This window comes from Sebastes umbrosus, chromosome 24 (genome assembly GCF_015220745.1).
Source record: "Sebastes umbrosus isolate fSebUmb1 chromosome 24, fSebUmb1.pri, whole genome shotgun sequence".
Taxonomy (NCBI): Eukaryota; Metazoa; Chordata; class Actinopteri; order Perciformes; family Sebastidae; genus Sebastes; species Sebastes umbrosus.
The window spans coordinates 6,551,589-6,567,107 of record NC_051292.1 but is presented as its reverse complement, the minus strand read 5'-3'; the positions used below and the strand labels follow the sequence as shown (position 1 = coordinate 6,567,107).

At 42.9% G+C, this 15,519-nt stretch overlaps 1 protein-coding gene across 3 annotated transcripts in view; it reads left to right on the top strand.

Moving 5' to 3' along the window:
* Window positions 1-14,736, top strand: part of LOC119483912 (rho GTPase-activating protein 6-like) — a 77,017-nt gene extending 62,281 nt beyond the window's left edge. For 2 of the 3 annotated variants that reach the window (XM_037762397.1, XM_037762399.1), the window contains exons 3-14: window positions 1,824-1,895; window positions 5,717-5,865; window positions 5,992-6,120; window positions 6,230-6,425; window positions 6,533-6,588; window positions 8,327-8,477; window positions 8,567-8,715; window positions 10,754-10,933; window positions 11,764-11,855; window positions 11,950-12,200; window positions 12,318-12,401; window positions 13,083-14,736. In XM_037762397.1, coding sequence (XP_037618325.1) covers window positions 1,824-1,895; window positions 5,717-5,865; window positions 5,992-6,120; window positions 6,230-6,425; window positions 6,533-6,588; window positions 8,327-8,477; window positions 8,567-8,715; window positions 10,754-10,933; window positions 11,764-11,855; window positions 11,950-12,200; window positions 12,318-12,401; window positions 13,083-13,579 — 2,006 coding nt within the window. In that variant the 3' untranslated portion in view covers window positions 13,580-14,736. The remainder of the gene's footprint in view (window positions 1-1,823; window positions 1,896-5,716; window positions 5,866-5,991; window positions 6,121-6,229; window positions 6,426-6,532; window positions 6,589-8,326; window positions 8,478-8,566; window positions 8,716-10,753; window positions 10,934-11,763; window positions 11,856-11,949; window positions 12,201-12,317; window positions 12,402-13,082) is intronic. The other variant, XM_037762398.1, reaches the window with a different exon arrangement.
* The last annotated feature ends 783 nt before the right edge of the window (window positions 14,737-15,519 follow it).

Sequence of the window (15,519 nt, the reverse complement as noted above, 5' to 3'; positions counted from 1 at the left end):
TAAACCTCTCCCCACCATGATTTAATACGTACTTGTCTGTGTTGCTTATGAATTCCAGAGCCCCTAACAGCCGCCATGTGCTAGCTGGGGAAATATTTCAACCCGTGTGTAAGAGTTTTGTGTATATGAGCGCACTATTTCAGCAGCGCTAACTTTTCAGTGTTTCAGTTTTTGCTCATATTTATCAGGGTGTTTCTTCAAAAACAGATTAAAGAAAGATAGAAACGATGATGTGGTGAGACGGAAAAGAGGCACAAAGGTTCATCAGACAACTGGTTGGGAGTTGGACTGGGAAGGTTTGGAGGTTCGGGGGATTTCCGTACGGCTTTGGGAGCCATCTGTCAAAAATCCAAACCATTTCCTATCTCAGCTTCTCGCTCTCTCTCGCTGCCCTCGCTCTCCATCACAACATCTGCTTTCTTTCTCAAATCTCACACCCCCTCCTTGCCGTTTCCCACCTATTTTTCTCACAGATTTTCTCCTCTTGTCCTTCACAGCTTGGAGTCTGAAAAGGACACGCAGGGTTGCTCATATATCACTTTAGTGGGCAATGTTGAACTTGTTCAGATTTATCGGAGACGGTCGGACACATGGCGAAACCGAAGCTGCTCGCTGACGTAACAGGCTACCATCGAGCGTGTTGTTTGGGGCTGGATAAAATTTCCCCCCCGAACTCCGCGAGTGAATCATTCGATACAGCTGAGGGGAACATCTGGGGGTTCAAACTGAGGTTGCCTAACCAGCGGATCAAAGCGAGGACTCTCTGAACGAGTTCACAGTGATCCGATGTGTAAAAGAGTTGGTTTTGGAGTGACCGAATGATGGCAATAAAAGCTTCTGAGGTTTCGCAAGCTGACGTCCTGGCCCTAAGACGAGGACTCAGACTTGAAAGTCGCCACGGTTTTCCAGATTTCCCTGATCATTAATCAGCAAGTTCAGGAGTCATTCATCATGTTGACAGCTGAGAAAGGTGGCTTTCCTCCTTTTAGAGCATCTCCAGCCCAAAACCTGGATGTAATGCGGTCACATAAACGTCAACATCCTTAACACATATTAGCCAGAGTAGATAAACAATATAAGTACTTTAAAGAGGACCTATTACGCTCATTTTCAGGTGCATACTTGTATTTTGGGTTTCTACAATAACATGTTTACATGCTTTAACGTTAAAAAAACACTTTATTTTTTCTCATACCGGCTGTGTTGCAGCATCTCTTTTGACCGTCTGTCTGAAACGCTCCGTTTTAGCGCCTGTCTCTTTAAGAGACCCCCCTTGAAAAGCCCAGTCTGCTCTGATTGGTCAGCTGGCCCACTCTGTTGTGATTAGTCAACCAAACTAAACTCTTCAGACTCCGCTCCAGCTCCGCTCTAACTAGCTTTGTTTGAGGGCGTGCCAAACTACCCGCTTGGCAGGTATCAGACAAATGAGTTACTTGGTGACATCACCACGTTACAGAAGAAAAGGCGGGACTTCGAGCAAGGCTTTTTAGGCAGTTCAGGAGCAGTGTATCTGGGGGGGGGAGTTACTCCCTTTGGCATGAATTTTGACAGTCACAAAAAAACTGCATAACACACTAAGGGAAATGTAAAAGCATGAAAGCCTAATTGGGCCTCTTTAATATGTTTTTCTGCTGGCTAATACCTTAGCTGAACCTGTCTGACATTTCAGTTAAATGGATTTGAGTTCAGAGACAGCTTTCCCCCCGTGGCTAATTTACGTCTGCATTCCTGTCATAAGCTTATTAGATATAATAAGCGAGATAAGATATGGAAACCATTTGTTTCAGATGATTTATTTTCTTGTTTTTCTTTCCCCGGCGCAGATGGACAGAAGAGGAAAAAGTCGCTGAGGAGGAAGTTGGACTCGCTAGCGAAAGAGAAGAGTAAAGACAAAGGTACGCCAAGTTCTTTTAACGTCTCTTCTTTCAGTCCGTCTTTGTCACATTTCGCTCTCCTGTCTCTGAGACAAGTTGGGTCTCCGCCCCTCAGCCAGGTGAACGGCGGGGTTATAAAAACACAGTTTCTGTTTACTGGGCTTTGACAGTTTATATTTAGCTTAAGTGGAGGGACTCCTTGTAAGGGGACTGGCTCTGAGAAGCAGCCACTCTGCTGCACTAAGCAAAGCATATTTGGCAGAAAGAGAGTCAAAGGAGGCCCAGCTGCAGAGAGGAGCGGGAGGCAAGATGAATTTGTGCTGATCCCCGGCTTTCGTTTACAATAAACTCACATGGAAATGTCAAAAATGCAGTGACGGTTTTTGCTTAGCCTGCAGTGTTCTCACATAACTGACTAATGTGGTACAAATGAGATAATTACGTGCAGTTGCTTTAGGTAAGTTACATGTAATCACTTAAGCAATTAAGCTACGCTTAGTATCCATAAGCAGTTCGTAGGCATAAAAAAACAGTTGTGCATTCATCTGAGTCTGGAAAGTAAGCAAAAAGTATCCCAAAACCATGCACTTTGCATTCTTCAGGCTGGCATTCGTATGCCGTGTGAAACCAGAAGTCAACGTTGAATTATTTGTCACGTAACTTCCGTACTCAAGTAACGCCACTTCCAGAGTTATTTTAACCCGAACCACAACCTTTTCTTAGACCTTACTAAGTTTTTTTGTTCCCTAAACTTAACTATGGTCTGTTGCCTAAACCTAACTAAGTTTTGTTGCCTAAACCTAACTAAGTTGTGTTGCCTAAACCTAACTAAGTAATTCTGTTCCCTAAACTTAACTAAGTTGTGTTGCCTAAACCTAACTAAGTTGTGTTGCCTAAACCTAACTAAGTAATGTTGTTCCCTAAACTTAACTAAGTAGTTGTTTTGCCTAAACCTAACTCAGTTTTGTTGCCTAAACCTAACTAAGTTGTGTTGCCTAAACCTAACTAAGTTGTGTTGCCTAAACCTAACTAAGTAATGTTGTTCCCTAAACTTAACTAAGTAGTTGTTTTGCCTAAACCTAACTCAGTTTTGTTGCCTAAACCTAACTAAGTTGTGTTGCCTAAACCTAACTAAGTCATTTTGTTCCCTAAACTTAACTAAGTAGTTTTGTTTCCTAAACCTAACCAAGTTGTTTCCTATGAAGACGGAAGTTTATTTTGAAAATACTGTACGCATGTAACGAGTGGAAATTGACACTTGTTGCTGGACATTCGCAGGAAAATGCACGGAAAAAGAGGACTTACTTAGTAAGATATCATACGAACCGTTGCAGGTTGCATTATTTTGTCATAATCAGTGATTAAAAATAAAATATTGCTTATTCATATTTTGGAACAATACGTTATTAAAATTGGACTTTTTGTCAGCATTGAAGTTTACATTATTTACTGCTCCAATAAGTATTAGAAACAGCTGTTGAGTTTTATATCGGAATGATGACGAGGCTGCTACAGTATGTCACAGCTGTGCTGTCTGCAAGAAAATGCTTTGGCCAATCAGAACCTGATATTGTCAAACGGCAGCTGTAGCAACTGTGAATATATTACTCCAGCTGGTGATTATGATGAGGCGAACATCCAGTCTTATTCCCAGAACAACATCCATTTTAGGACTCTGTGTTCTATATTTTACAGGGCAGAATAATAACGTGTTAACACCACTAATTTCTTTAACGCATTAATGCAATTAATCTTATGGTGTATATAAAACTAGAAAATCTAAGGAATCCACTGGTACCAACCATGTCATACTATTTGTCTTGAAGGAAGCTAAATAACGCTCCAAATTTACGCTACATTTTGGCATTAAATACTTGACAAATCTCCCTTTAAGTTTCATTTAGAGTCTAGGTGTAGGTAGGTTTCCCCTCCACCACATGCATGGCTCTACCTCTCCAGAGCAGATGGCTCCGACGGTCCAACCTGCCAAATGCAAGTTTAATTTTCTCCCAGGGTCCCTGAATACCAGCCCTGTGTTTCACTTTGAAACAGGCTTTTCTCTGCAAGAGACAAACAGAGAAATGCTGGCAGTATTCTGAGCAGTTGAGACCAGTCAAACTATATTTGCAAAATAATCTGTTTTGAGTACTTTATTGGCGAATTTTTAACCTCAGATTGTATCAGTCAAAGTCAAGAACGACAAATTGATAGTTCTTTTTGGCACTTTCACTGCATTTTTCTGTTCCTTAAACTCACCATGTGGCACTTTGTGCGTGCTAAAACAAAAAGATGTCATCACTTCCTTAATTTTCTGCACATAAGAAGTAGTTTAAAAGAAAAAAGGCTGAAACTGTAGGTCTGGAAAATGTAGATTTATGAAAATCTGTCATGTGGTCTGGCTGCGGATGCACCGTGAAGACGTCCGCGTTGCATTGGAAAAGCGCCGTGCATTATCCAGATTGTGTACATGTGCACGTCTTGTATGCTTAAGGTTACATAAGCCCTCTGAGGCTGCAGAGCAAATTGGTTGTGTCACAGCGTTAGCGGTCATGTTGTTTGCGATGAACACAACCCCTCCACTTGCGGTTGTGGAACGCATTTCGCTTCGTCCGTTTTCCTTCGCCTCGTTTCCACACACACACACACACACTGAACAGCTGGACTGCTTTTCCTCAGCTGTTGGCTCAGGCTTTGGGTTTCTGTATAATGGAATATATAGCCTGCGATGGCCCAGTATGACATCACATCTCCAAAGTGCATGCATCCCTCACGCATTTGCACGAGTTAATTGCTATTTGCTTCACCAGATTTTTGTATAAACTCAATTTAAAACCTAACTTCTTGCCAAAAGAAACCATCATTCGTCATACATCAAAATGAGTGAAAATAGAACAAAGCAATACGCGCATATGTGTCAGTGCCGAGCGGCTTCTAAAAATGGCCCGCGTCGGAGGAACGTGGCGTCGCTCGCGGGTGCGAGTAATCAAAGTGGTGTTATTTCGGTCAGAGGCGGTAGAATTAGTGGTCTGTCATAGTCGGAGTTTGTGCCAACTTTTCTTTCCTGTGATGTCTTATTTTGGAAAACAGATGTAGTGTAGTAGAGTTTAACTGACTGTAGTAAACGTGTTGTGAGGCGTTTTTATCGCATGTGAGAGGCGAGCGCCGACAGAAGGGAAAGCTTTAATTGGATGTGTTTGATGTTTCTGGTGCGAGTTCACAGAGTTTAAGAGCTATTTTAATAATAATAGAGATTACTTTTTTTATTCATATTGTAGCTAACTAATAAAATTATATTCAATTTTCTGCTCTTTTTTGCCCTGATCGCCTTTCTCTCCTATTTTTATTTCCTTCTGCTTCCTTTTTTGTTTCCTCCTCCTCTTCGTTCTCTCTTCTCCTCCTCCTCTGCATCTTCCTCCTTTCTTTCCTCCTCCTCCTCTTCCTCTCATCTTTCTTTATTTCCTCATCCTCCTCTTCCAACATTATTTTGTCCTCCTCCTCTTCTTTTTCTCTTTCCTCCTCCTCCTCCTCCTCCTCCTACTTTCATTCCTCATCCTCGTCCTTCTCTCTATCATCTTCCTCTTACATCTTTCTTTCCTCCTCCTTTTCCGTCTTTCTTTTCTCCTCCTATTCCTCCTCTTCTCTCTCTATCCTCTTCCTCTTCCATTTTGCTTTCCGCCTCCTCCTCTTCTTCTCTTTCCTCCTCCTTTTCCTTCTTTCTTTCCTACTCCTCCTCTTCCTCTTCCCTCTCTCTTTCCTCTTCCTCTTCCATCTTTCTATCCTCCTCCTCCTCCTCCTCCTCTGCCTTCTTTTTTTCCTCATCCTCCTCCTCTTTTATTTCCCAGAATGCATCCCCCAGGCCTTCAGTATAGTGCTCTCCCAGGTCATCGCTAATGACAGAACACACAGGCAGCGTCAGGACGGCTATCGTCAGGACCCCCCACAGCGTGAGGAGCACAAGGACTCCTCCGACCTCGTCTCGTCCATTTTACAGGTCTATCACTTTATCTGCCTCTCTTGAGATAATAATTCATTTCATTTAAGGCATATTTAAGCACATGTATTATCTTGAACTATATAGAATAAGACAAATGTAACTCATGGATCATCTCTCCTTCAGTTTGCCACCAAGCGGCCTTCCAATAAGGAGCTATCCAGCAGTAACTCCTCTTTGAGCTCCACGTCGGAGACAGCCAATGAGTCAACGTCGCCCAACACGCCCGAGGCTTTACCGCGAGCACGCAGGAGGGTGAGACACACTAATACAATCAATCCCAGTCTGACCTATACAGACCTGGGCTCAGGTGTTTGTGTTTTTATTCAGCTGTCTGAATTAAAATGCACGGTCCACCTCGCAGGGAGGCATGTCGGTGGACTCCATCACGGACCTGGACGACAACCAGTCGCGGCTGCTGGAGGCCCTGCAGCTCTCCCTGCCGGCCGAGACGCCGAGCAAGAAGGAGAAGCACCGGGACAAAAGGCTCAGCCTCAATCCCATCTACCGTCAGGTGCCCCGGGTGGTCGACAGCTGCTGTCAGCACATCGAGAAATACGGTCAGCAGCCACTGCCGCCAACATACGTTCATTCATCTCATGTTACTGCTACGACAGGTGGTAGAGACAGCTCTATAGGCACTGAGTTCTTTCCTTTCTCCACTCAGGTTTGCAGACTGTGGGGATCTTTAGAGTGGGAAGCTCCAAGAAGAGAGTCCGACAGGTGAGGTTATTTGGTGTTTTGGTGATGTCTAAAGTGACAAGACTTGAATATTCCCCACAAAATATATCAAATAAATATATTCTTACCAGTCTAATATACACGATAAGTTATACTCTGTACTCCTACACCTTTCATTATCTATCGCCCTTGACTCCAGTGAATACGCAGCAAAAGAAATGCGTAAATCAGGGTTAACTTCACGGCTCAATCACTTTTACATAATCTTTTCTGTTGCATGTTTTATAACACTGTTTTGTTACTGGGAACTAGAGAAACATATTGTTTATTGAGGGAGGGGAAGTTATTCATTCACTAAAAGGCACAAGCACACGTCCTTGACATTCAGGTAGATGTCTCCCTTGAATTATGAATGAAATATAAGGCTGACCTTCAGGCAAAAAAGAGCAGAAGTGCTTTATCATGCAGCATATTCAATATCTAGTGGTTTCATTGCGTAATCAATTCATTTTTATTTAATCACTGTCATGTGGAAACTTATGGAACAACATTTCAAAGAGGATGTAAATAGAAGAGAATCTTCTTTATGATCATTATTATAATATTTTAATGACTTTCTGGCATATTTATTTATTATTATTATTATTATTATTATTATTAATAATAATAATAATAATAATATTAATAATGTTAATAGTATGTATATTTTTTGGCTGTTTATCCTTCCTTTTATTTTTTATTGTTTTATTTTTATCTTATTTATCTTTTTATTTAGTTATTTATTCATATATTTATTCACTGATTAATGTTTTCCTCTCTTTTCCTTTTTCTTTTTCTTTTTCTTATTTATTTTTTCCTCTTCACATAAAATGTTGCTTTTGTATTTACATTTGATGATTATTTTACGGCATGTTCTTTGTCTTATTCATTGATATTGTATGATGCAATGATTTTGTGTTTTGGGAAACATGTATGGTTTAATTGAGTCAATAAATAAAATAAAAAAAAAACAAAAAAAACAAATATAGAAGAGAATCATATTGACTAAAACCACTTGTTAAAAATTTACTTTTTTTAGGCTCCAATAAATATAATAATAGCAACATGGTAATTATGGTGAGATGGGCCACTCTTCAACTGTGTATGATTTAATTGAGTCATCAAATAAAAAATGAAAAAATAAAAAAAGACCAAACTACTTATTAAAAAAATACTTTTTTTTTTAAATTAAAAAATAAACATTAAAACAGTCGGAATCGGCTCCAATAAATATAATAATAGCAACATGTTAATGATGTTTAGATGGACCACTCAACACCTGCGTATGTTTATAAAACCTCGTCCTTTATTATAAACTCACTGAATTAAATGGTTTGTATTCACACATCTGTACGTTAAATGTAAATATCCGGTCGGTGTTGATACAATCTAATGTCAACATTCATGCATTTGTCACCATCGTGAAATACAAATGTATTAGTTTAGTTTGCTGTGAGTGTAAATGGGTATATATGCTGAGCAGATGACCCCTATGCATCCATCATTGTGGCTGACAATAGACGAGATTATCTGGAAGTCGTGCAAAAGCCAGATGGTAGAGATTAAGACGCGTACTGGTACAACTAGTTTGTGTCTACCAGGTCACTTGGAGGACCAACAGGAAGTGAGTGTGTGTGGGTAGAATATAATGTCCATTGTTATGTGTGGAGGATGTTTCTGAATCCCTCCTCTTCCTCTCTTTCTTCTCTGCTCTCTCTTTTCTCTTTTGTTCCGACATCAGCTGCGCGAGGAGTTTGACCGCGGCATGGAGGTCCAGCTGGACGAGGAGCAAAGCGTCCACGACGTCGCCGCTCTGCTGAAGGAGTTCCTCAGGGACATGCCCGACCCTCTTCTAACCAAGGAGCTCTACACGGCCTTCATCAACACCACATGTAAGTTTCCCTCTTTTCCCCCTCTCTGCCTGACCTCCTTTTGTTTCTTCCTTCTGTTTTTTCCACTTTTAACCTAATCTGTGTTGCAGTGTTGGATTCGGATGAGCAGCAGAGCGTCACTCAGCTACTGGTCTACCTGCTCCCAGCATGCAACAGTGATACTCTCCACCGCCTCCTGGAGTTTCTGTCCACCGTGACCGACCACGCCCACGACCGGCAGGACAAAGTCGGAGAGGAGGTGAGCGCCAATTTTTATCAAAAGAGGGAATATGACTCAAAGAGGTCCTTCATTAAATCCATGAATTAAAGAGGACTTAATGTGCTTTTTCTCTTTCCTTTATTGTGTTATGTTGTTTTCTGTGCATGTAAAAGGTCTGCAAAATTACAAAGTCCACACAAAAGGGAGTTACTCTCCACCACAGAAACACTGCTCCTGAACGACCTGAAATGCCTCGCTTGAAGTCCCGCCTTTTCTTCCGTAACATGGTGATGTCACGAAGTAACACATTTGCTTAATACCTCCCTAGTGGCTAGTTTGGCACGCCCTCAAACAAAGCTGGTTAGAGCGGAGCTGGAGCAGAGTCCAAAGAGTTTGGTTCAGTTGACTAATCACAACAGAGTGGGACAGCTTGCCAATCAGAGCAGGGGGGCCGGAGCTCAAACCATAGACGGTGTAAAATATGGACGTAGTCTCCATGACATCACCTATAGGTTTCTGAAGAGCAAAAATTAAGCTCAAAGTGGGCATTAAAGCATGTAAACATGTTGTAGTAGAAACCTCTAATACAAGTATGAACCTGAAAATGAGCATGATAGGTCCTCTTTAAGTAGCAAAAAAACTATGAAAACATGAGGAAATAGATCAAAACATCCAAATGTAGTTGCTTTTAGTCGCGTGCAAACAGCTTACGGGCATTTTGTTTGCCTTGTGTTTCCACCTCATTGGGAGGAAATTACCAAAGCAGTGATAGCAATCAGTTTGTGTGGCTGCACATAGTTCTTCAGGCCTGAAACAGCACAAGCGGTCTGTTTTCAGGGAGTGCTACTGCCTCAAGTGATGTCACTTGAGTCAGCGTCTGTCGCGGCTGAAAGACTACAAGTTAGAAAACGAAACTGTTGATCCTGTGATAGTAGACACAAGGGGAATCGAGGTCAGGATCTGTTCTTTCCCAGTCCCACACTGCCTTTAGCCTACTTTCATTCCCAGATTATGGACTCATGCATGTGTGTGTGTGTCCGGAGAAAAAGTTGGTTGGAGTGTCTCTGCATGTGTGTGTGTGAATCAAGAGAGAGTGTTCTGTTCAAGTGTGCGCAGATGGCAGTGTGTTTTTGTCGTACATGAGAATTGTCTCAAACACCGATGTGTGTTTCCCTTTCACGACTTCATGGCTCCAGTATCTGTGTATCTGAGATCGTGACAGGAAGTTGGAGAGTTTCACACTCGAGGCCCGAGAACAACACATCAATACTTTTTGGCCGCTTGTGGCTCCGTGTCTCTCCTCCGGGACTGGGAGTGGAAATAAATAAGGGAGGAAACTGGGAGAGAAGCAGAAAAATGAATTTTCTCTCTCTAAAAAATTCAACTTTTGAAGGGCTTGGAACTTTAGATGCTAATTGTGTCGCAGGATGTACATCATCGCCCAACCCTGGCAGAATCCGATTCAGCTGTCATGCACTCCAACACGTTTAGTGTTAACAAACCCCATGTGCCACTCTTTTGCTCAAAGTGACAAAAAACAGAGAGGGGGAGGTGTGGGGGGATTTGACAAGAGACACAGAACGTTGGAGGGAGAGAGGTGAGAAAAATCAACATGAAAGGACGGATGGAGCGTGGAGATGTAAGTGGGAACTGGAGGAGAAAGGATAGAGGAGTCAGGAGGGAGGGGAGAAAAATGTCTCCTAGGAACGTGTAATTGCAGCAAAACAGTGTGATGTCATTTTCTGCAGTACTTTTCAGGTTCTACAGCCTCACAGCGCCACGAGCAATGGCTGTAGACTCTTAGGGCGTTTTCAGACCTGTAGTTTGTTTGCTTTGTTTCCAATTCAGGGAATATTTTGTCACGATTACTGCATTTGCGACCTCTGTTCATTTGTGTTCACACGACAGCATTCAAGAGCGGTTGCAAAACTTGCAAACAAAGCTGTTTTGGCAGTCACCATCTTGGTTGCTTGTAACCAGGAGTGACACGAGACGGTGGCGACCTCCCTGATGATCTAGCATGACCCATGACACTTTAGTGTGTCTCGATCTAAACTGTCTGTTTTTCCAAATCCAGATCACGGGGAACAAGATGACGTCTCTGAACCTGGCCACCATCTTTGGCCCCAACCTGCTCCACAAGCAGAAGAACTCCGACAAGGAGTTCAGCGTCCAGAGCTCGGCCCGGGCCGAGGAGAGCACGGCCGTCATCGCCGTGCTGCAGAGGATGATCGCCAGCTACCAAACCCTCTTCATGGTCAGTCGTTGAGCGTGTGTGTGTGTGTGTGTTTCTAACGTCCGTCCTCACATTCACTCATGCACACTTTCCCTCTTGCATTCCTGCGGAGGCTTAAAGGAAGACAATCCCCTCCTGGCTTAGCAGACAATGGTTGTGTCTTAGTTAATGAAAACAGAGCTCTGGCCAGTTTAGTGGAGAGAAAGAAGAAACTGAAATAGAGTCAATAAAGGAAGTGAGATAATACAAATAGAGTGCAAGATGACGGATGGATGAGGAGTGTTTTTGGTCGAAATCATGCCTGAATTCTTGTGAGTAAATGTAACAAGAAAGTCTTGCCAGTAAGCCGACGATAACATCAAGAACTCTTCATACTTGAGCTTATTCTTTCCAAAATAAAAGCATGAAAGCCATCATGTGGTGTCAGAAGAGGTGACACTTTTGCATGGACACTCGTTTTGTTCTTTTTTGTTTCTTGGGATTTCTCAGACAGGTCGTTTCAGATCCGAAACCTTAAACCGTAATGTTTTGCAACCTGCCACTGCCGTTCCCCTCGAGGCTTACATTCCTGCAGTAAGCCAATGACGAGCTATTAATCGTGTATAGTGAATTGGAAGCGACTCGCTCAGTCTTGGTGAGTAAAAACAGATTTGCGGGCGGCTCAAGTTCTGCGAATGACATCTGAAAGTTGTTCCGTAACCTGCTTATGTCCTGTTCTCAAAACATTCGAGGATGAGAATCATTCGTGGACAGACAGTGGGTGTTTTTGGGCAGTGTTCTTCAGTATAATCCACATGTTTCATGATCATGAAATTTAGCTGCATTTAACTCAAATTAACATCTTTTTTTAGGTGCCTCCTGATCTGCAGAATGAGGTTTTGATGAACCTGTTGGAGACGGATCCAGATGTGGTGGACTACCTTCTGAGAAGAAAAGCATCACAGTGAGTTCCACACACGTAAACGCGTGAGGTGTTCACACGCATGTGGTTTCGCCGTTTCCCTCATCCTCATTTTTTCTCTGTAATTAACCGCCAGGAGTCCCGACCTGTTGCAGTCCGACGACTCTTTCGCCCTGAGCGAGCGCCACTCCTCCAGCGACTCCAACAAGGTGTCCAGCGGCGAGGTGTCGCCTTACGACAACAACTCCCCGATCCTGAGCGAGCGGAGAGGGGAAGCGGGAAGCCCAGGCGGCGAGCCGCTCTTCCGCGTCCCGGAACAGTACACTCTGGTGGGGCAGGTGGCCGGCTGGAGCAGAGAGCCTGGGGCCGACACGTGGGGCACCAAAGGTGGGTGATAGATAATTGGATTTTCATATCGGAAATGAGCTGTTCTCTCATTTTCGGTTTTACGTTTTTTTGCTGGGAGTACGGAGAGGAATTTGACCTCTCTTTTGCTCCCTTCAGACGCTATATCAGAGGAGCATGCTAACATTTGGGGGACATGGCACACTACGCTGAAACCAGCACACAAGGACCATGCATACACAGGTAAACTGTTTTCAGCACTAGTGGAATCAAGGGGTGGGTGGGGCTTTGGGCACCCATGTTTGAAAGAAATGCAGCAAATGCGCCCTCTTGGATGCCCCTATGATAGATAAAACATGATAAAGTATCCTCTAGGGTGCCTTTCCAGTGGAGAAAGCATGATAAATTGCCCTCGAGGGTGCCCTTCCAGTGGAAAAACATGATAAAGTATCCTCTAGGGTGCCCTTCCACATGATGAAGTGCCCTCTAAGGTTCCCTTCCAGCGGAGAAAACATGATGAAGTGCCCTCTAGTGTACTGAAGGCTAAACAATTACTGCAGTTTCTGTGATTGTTGTTGCTGGTCATGAGAAACCAGAGTGCTGCTGGCGTTTTATTAATTGTTCTCATCTAATTAGAAACTGATTTACGCCTATGATACCAGTTGAATGCATTCAATTGATCAACTCGCTGGGAGTGCCGAAAATCATCAGTACTTTGATACAGCTGCAATAGTTTAGTGATCATGCAACACTGTCTGAATAAAGCACTAAGGTGTCAACAATATTTGCAAAGATCTGCAGAAAATGTATTTAATTTTGCCTACCACAAGGTTTGTCAATAAAATAAATTCAAAACTGTCAAAACTAGTGATGTGTGCATCATTATACTATAATTAATGCCACTGATTGATGTTCCGTTTCTAGGTTCCCATGGCAACATGTCAGAGGGAAGCTCCCGGAGCTCGCAGGAAGGTCTCGACGGACTCCACGGCGATAACAGGCAGCAGGCGACGCCACAACGGACTCAGACGGCGCCTGGCGTCGCCGAGTGCAGGTCCCACCCGCCGGTCACCAGAGTGTGCACGCAAGGCCTCCATCGGGCAAGCGGACACGGACTCAACCCGAGACCTCAAGGCGGGGTGAACGCCATCGACGGGCTTAACGACAACCGCTTTCCTCCCCCTTATAACGCCCACCATCGACTGGCTGGCTCGCAAAGCTCACCTCAGCTCGCGTTGGCTCAGCGGCCCCCGCCGCAGCACGCGAGGCTGAGCGCGGCGCAGAGTAACTCGACGGCGACGACGGAGAACCAGATGGCGCCGCACAGCGCGGAGTGGCAGGACTGGCAGAGGGACCGGTGGCAGATCTGGCAGCTGCTGTCCTCGGACAATGCCGACGCGCTGCCGGAAACGCTGGTGTGATCTCACGCCGTGAACTTCTGCTCTGCTCGCCAACCGATGGCGCGATCAAACCCCCTCCAATGACAATCGCTCCTTATACCTTCATTTCATGTTTTTCTCTCCGCCTGCCTTTCATCCATCCATCCATGGATTCCATCCTCCCGCGTCCTAGCGCCACGGCGTTGTTGTTTACGTGTGCAGCTGCTGCCTTATACAGACTTTTACATCCAAGAGCCACTAGTATTTCTTGTTTAAAATGGATGTCGCGTCTGTTCCTTGCCCATATGTTTTGTCCATAATGACATCTTGAGTTGATGCCCACCAGAAATACCTCAAAAAAACTATCCTTTCGCAACTCCTCAGAATGTTACCACGACCTTATTTTCTATCCAGAGTGAGTTCAGTCTTCATATCTCAATGGAGAACAATAGGAAAACTTCTTTAGTTTGTTATATTCATCAATTGTTTTTCATTTTTTACCATACAGACACTACGACCTATTAGTAATTGCTGCTAAATGTATAATTCCCATATGTGTACTGGTAATGTAGTTAAGCCACACCTAAAAACCAAACAAAAAAAAATGTTGAATTAAGTTTCAACGCCAGATTATGTTTGATGTATATATACAAACATACATAAACAATATATATGTAAATTGACATGTAAAGTATATAATGAAAAACAAGTCAGCCCTTTAACTGGCAGTCTAAATGTTGGGTGTTTGTCAGACTGCTGTTTTTGTCTTTAATATTGAATGTAGAGTACTTCACTTAAGGCAAACATGCTTCGACCTAATTATAAAGCACTTGGCTGTAAGTTCGCTTATATGTGCTCTTGCCACCTGCTGCACGGCAGGAACAATGTGCCAAAGTCTCCTTCTTTTTTATATTTATCGTACAGTTGTGTTCATTTCATCCAGTTCGGAAAAAAGACTTAAGAGCTTGTGACGTTGGCAGGTGTTTGTTGGGAATTTAGAAGAGTAAGGAGGCTCATTTTAAGACAGAAACATGACATCATCATCGGGATAAGGTTTCCTACTATTCATAAATTAAGATAAAGAATGATGAAGCCTTAGTAGCCCACGTCATACATATCCAAAATGTTTTTTAAAGGTCAGTTTGTGGTTACAAATGCCAAATAATACTTTTAAATCATTCTTAGCCTTTTCAAATCATGTATGGAAGGCCAGAGGTGACGAATTTGGAGAATCTGGTAAACAGTGTCTAAATTAGGGCTGTCAAAGTTAACGCAATAATAACACAAATTTGTTTTAACACCACTAAATTAGTAGATGCATTAATGGCATCATATGAAACTACGAAACCTAAGGAATCCATTGGTACCAACCATGTCATACTAGCTTGTCGCGAAGGAGGCTAAATAACGCTCCAAACTTACGTTAAATTTTAGCGAGCAAAAACTTTCATGGCCATCTTCAAAGGGCTCCTTTGACCTCTGACCTCCAGATATGTGACTGAAAATGGGTTCTATGGGTGCCCACGAGTCTCCCCTTTACAGACATGCCCACTTTATGATAATCACATGCAGTTTGGGGCAAGTCATAGTCAAGCCAGCACACTGACACACTGACAGCTGTTGTTGCCTATTGGGCTGCAGTTTGCCATGTTATGGTTTGAGCATATATTTTACTCTAAATGCAGTACCTGTGAGGGTTTCTGGACAATATTTGTCATTGTTTTGTGTTGTTAATTGATTTCCAGTAATAAATATATACATACATTTTCATAAAGCAGCATATTTGCCCACTCCCATATTCATAAGAGTATTAAATACTTGACAAATCTCCCTTTAAGGTACATTTTGAACAGATAAAAAATGAGTGATTAATTTGCGATTAAGCAGATATTCTATATAGGAAATTCTGTCAGTTTGGTCGTCTTCTAGGATTGAGAATTATTTCAATGTATTATATGAACAAAATCTGGTTAAATCAGAGC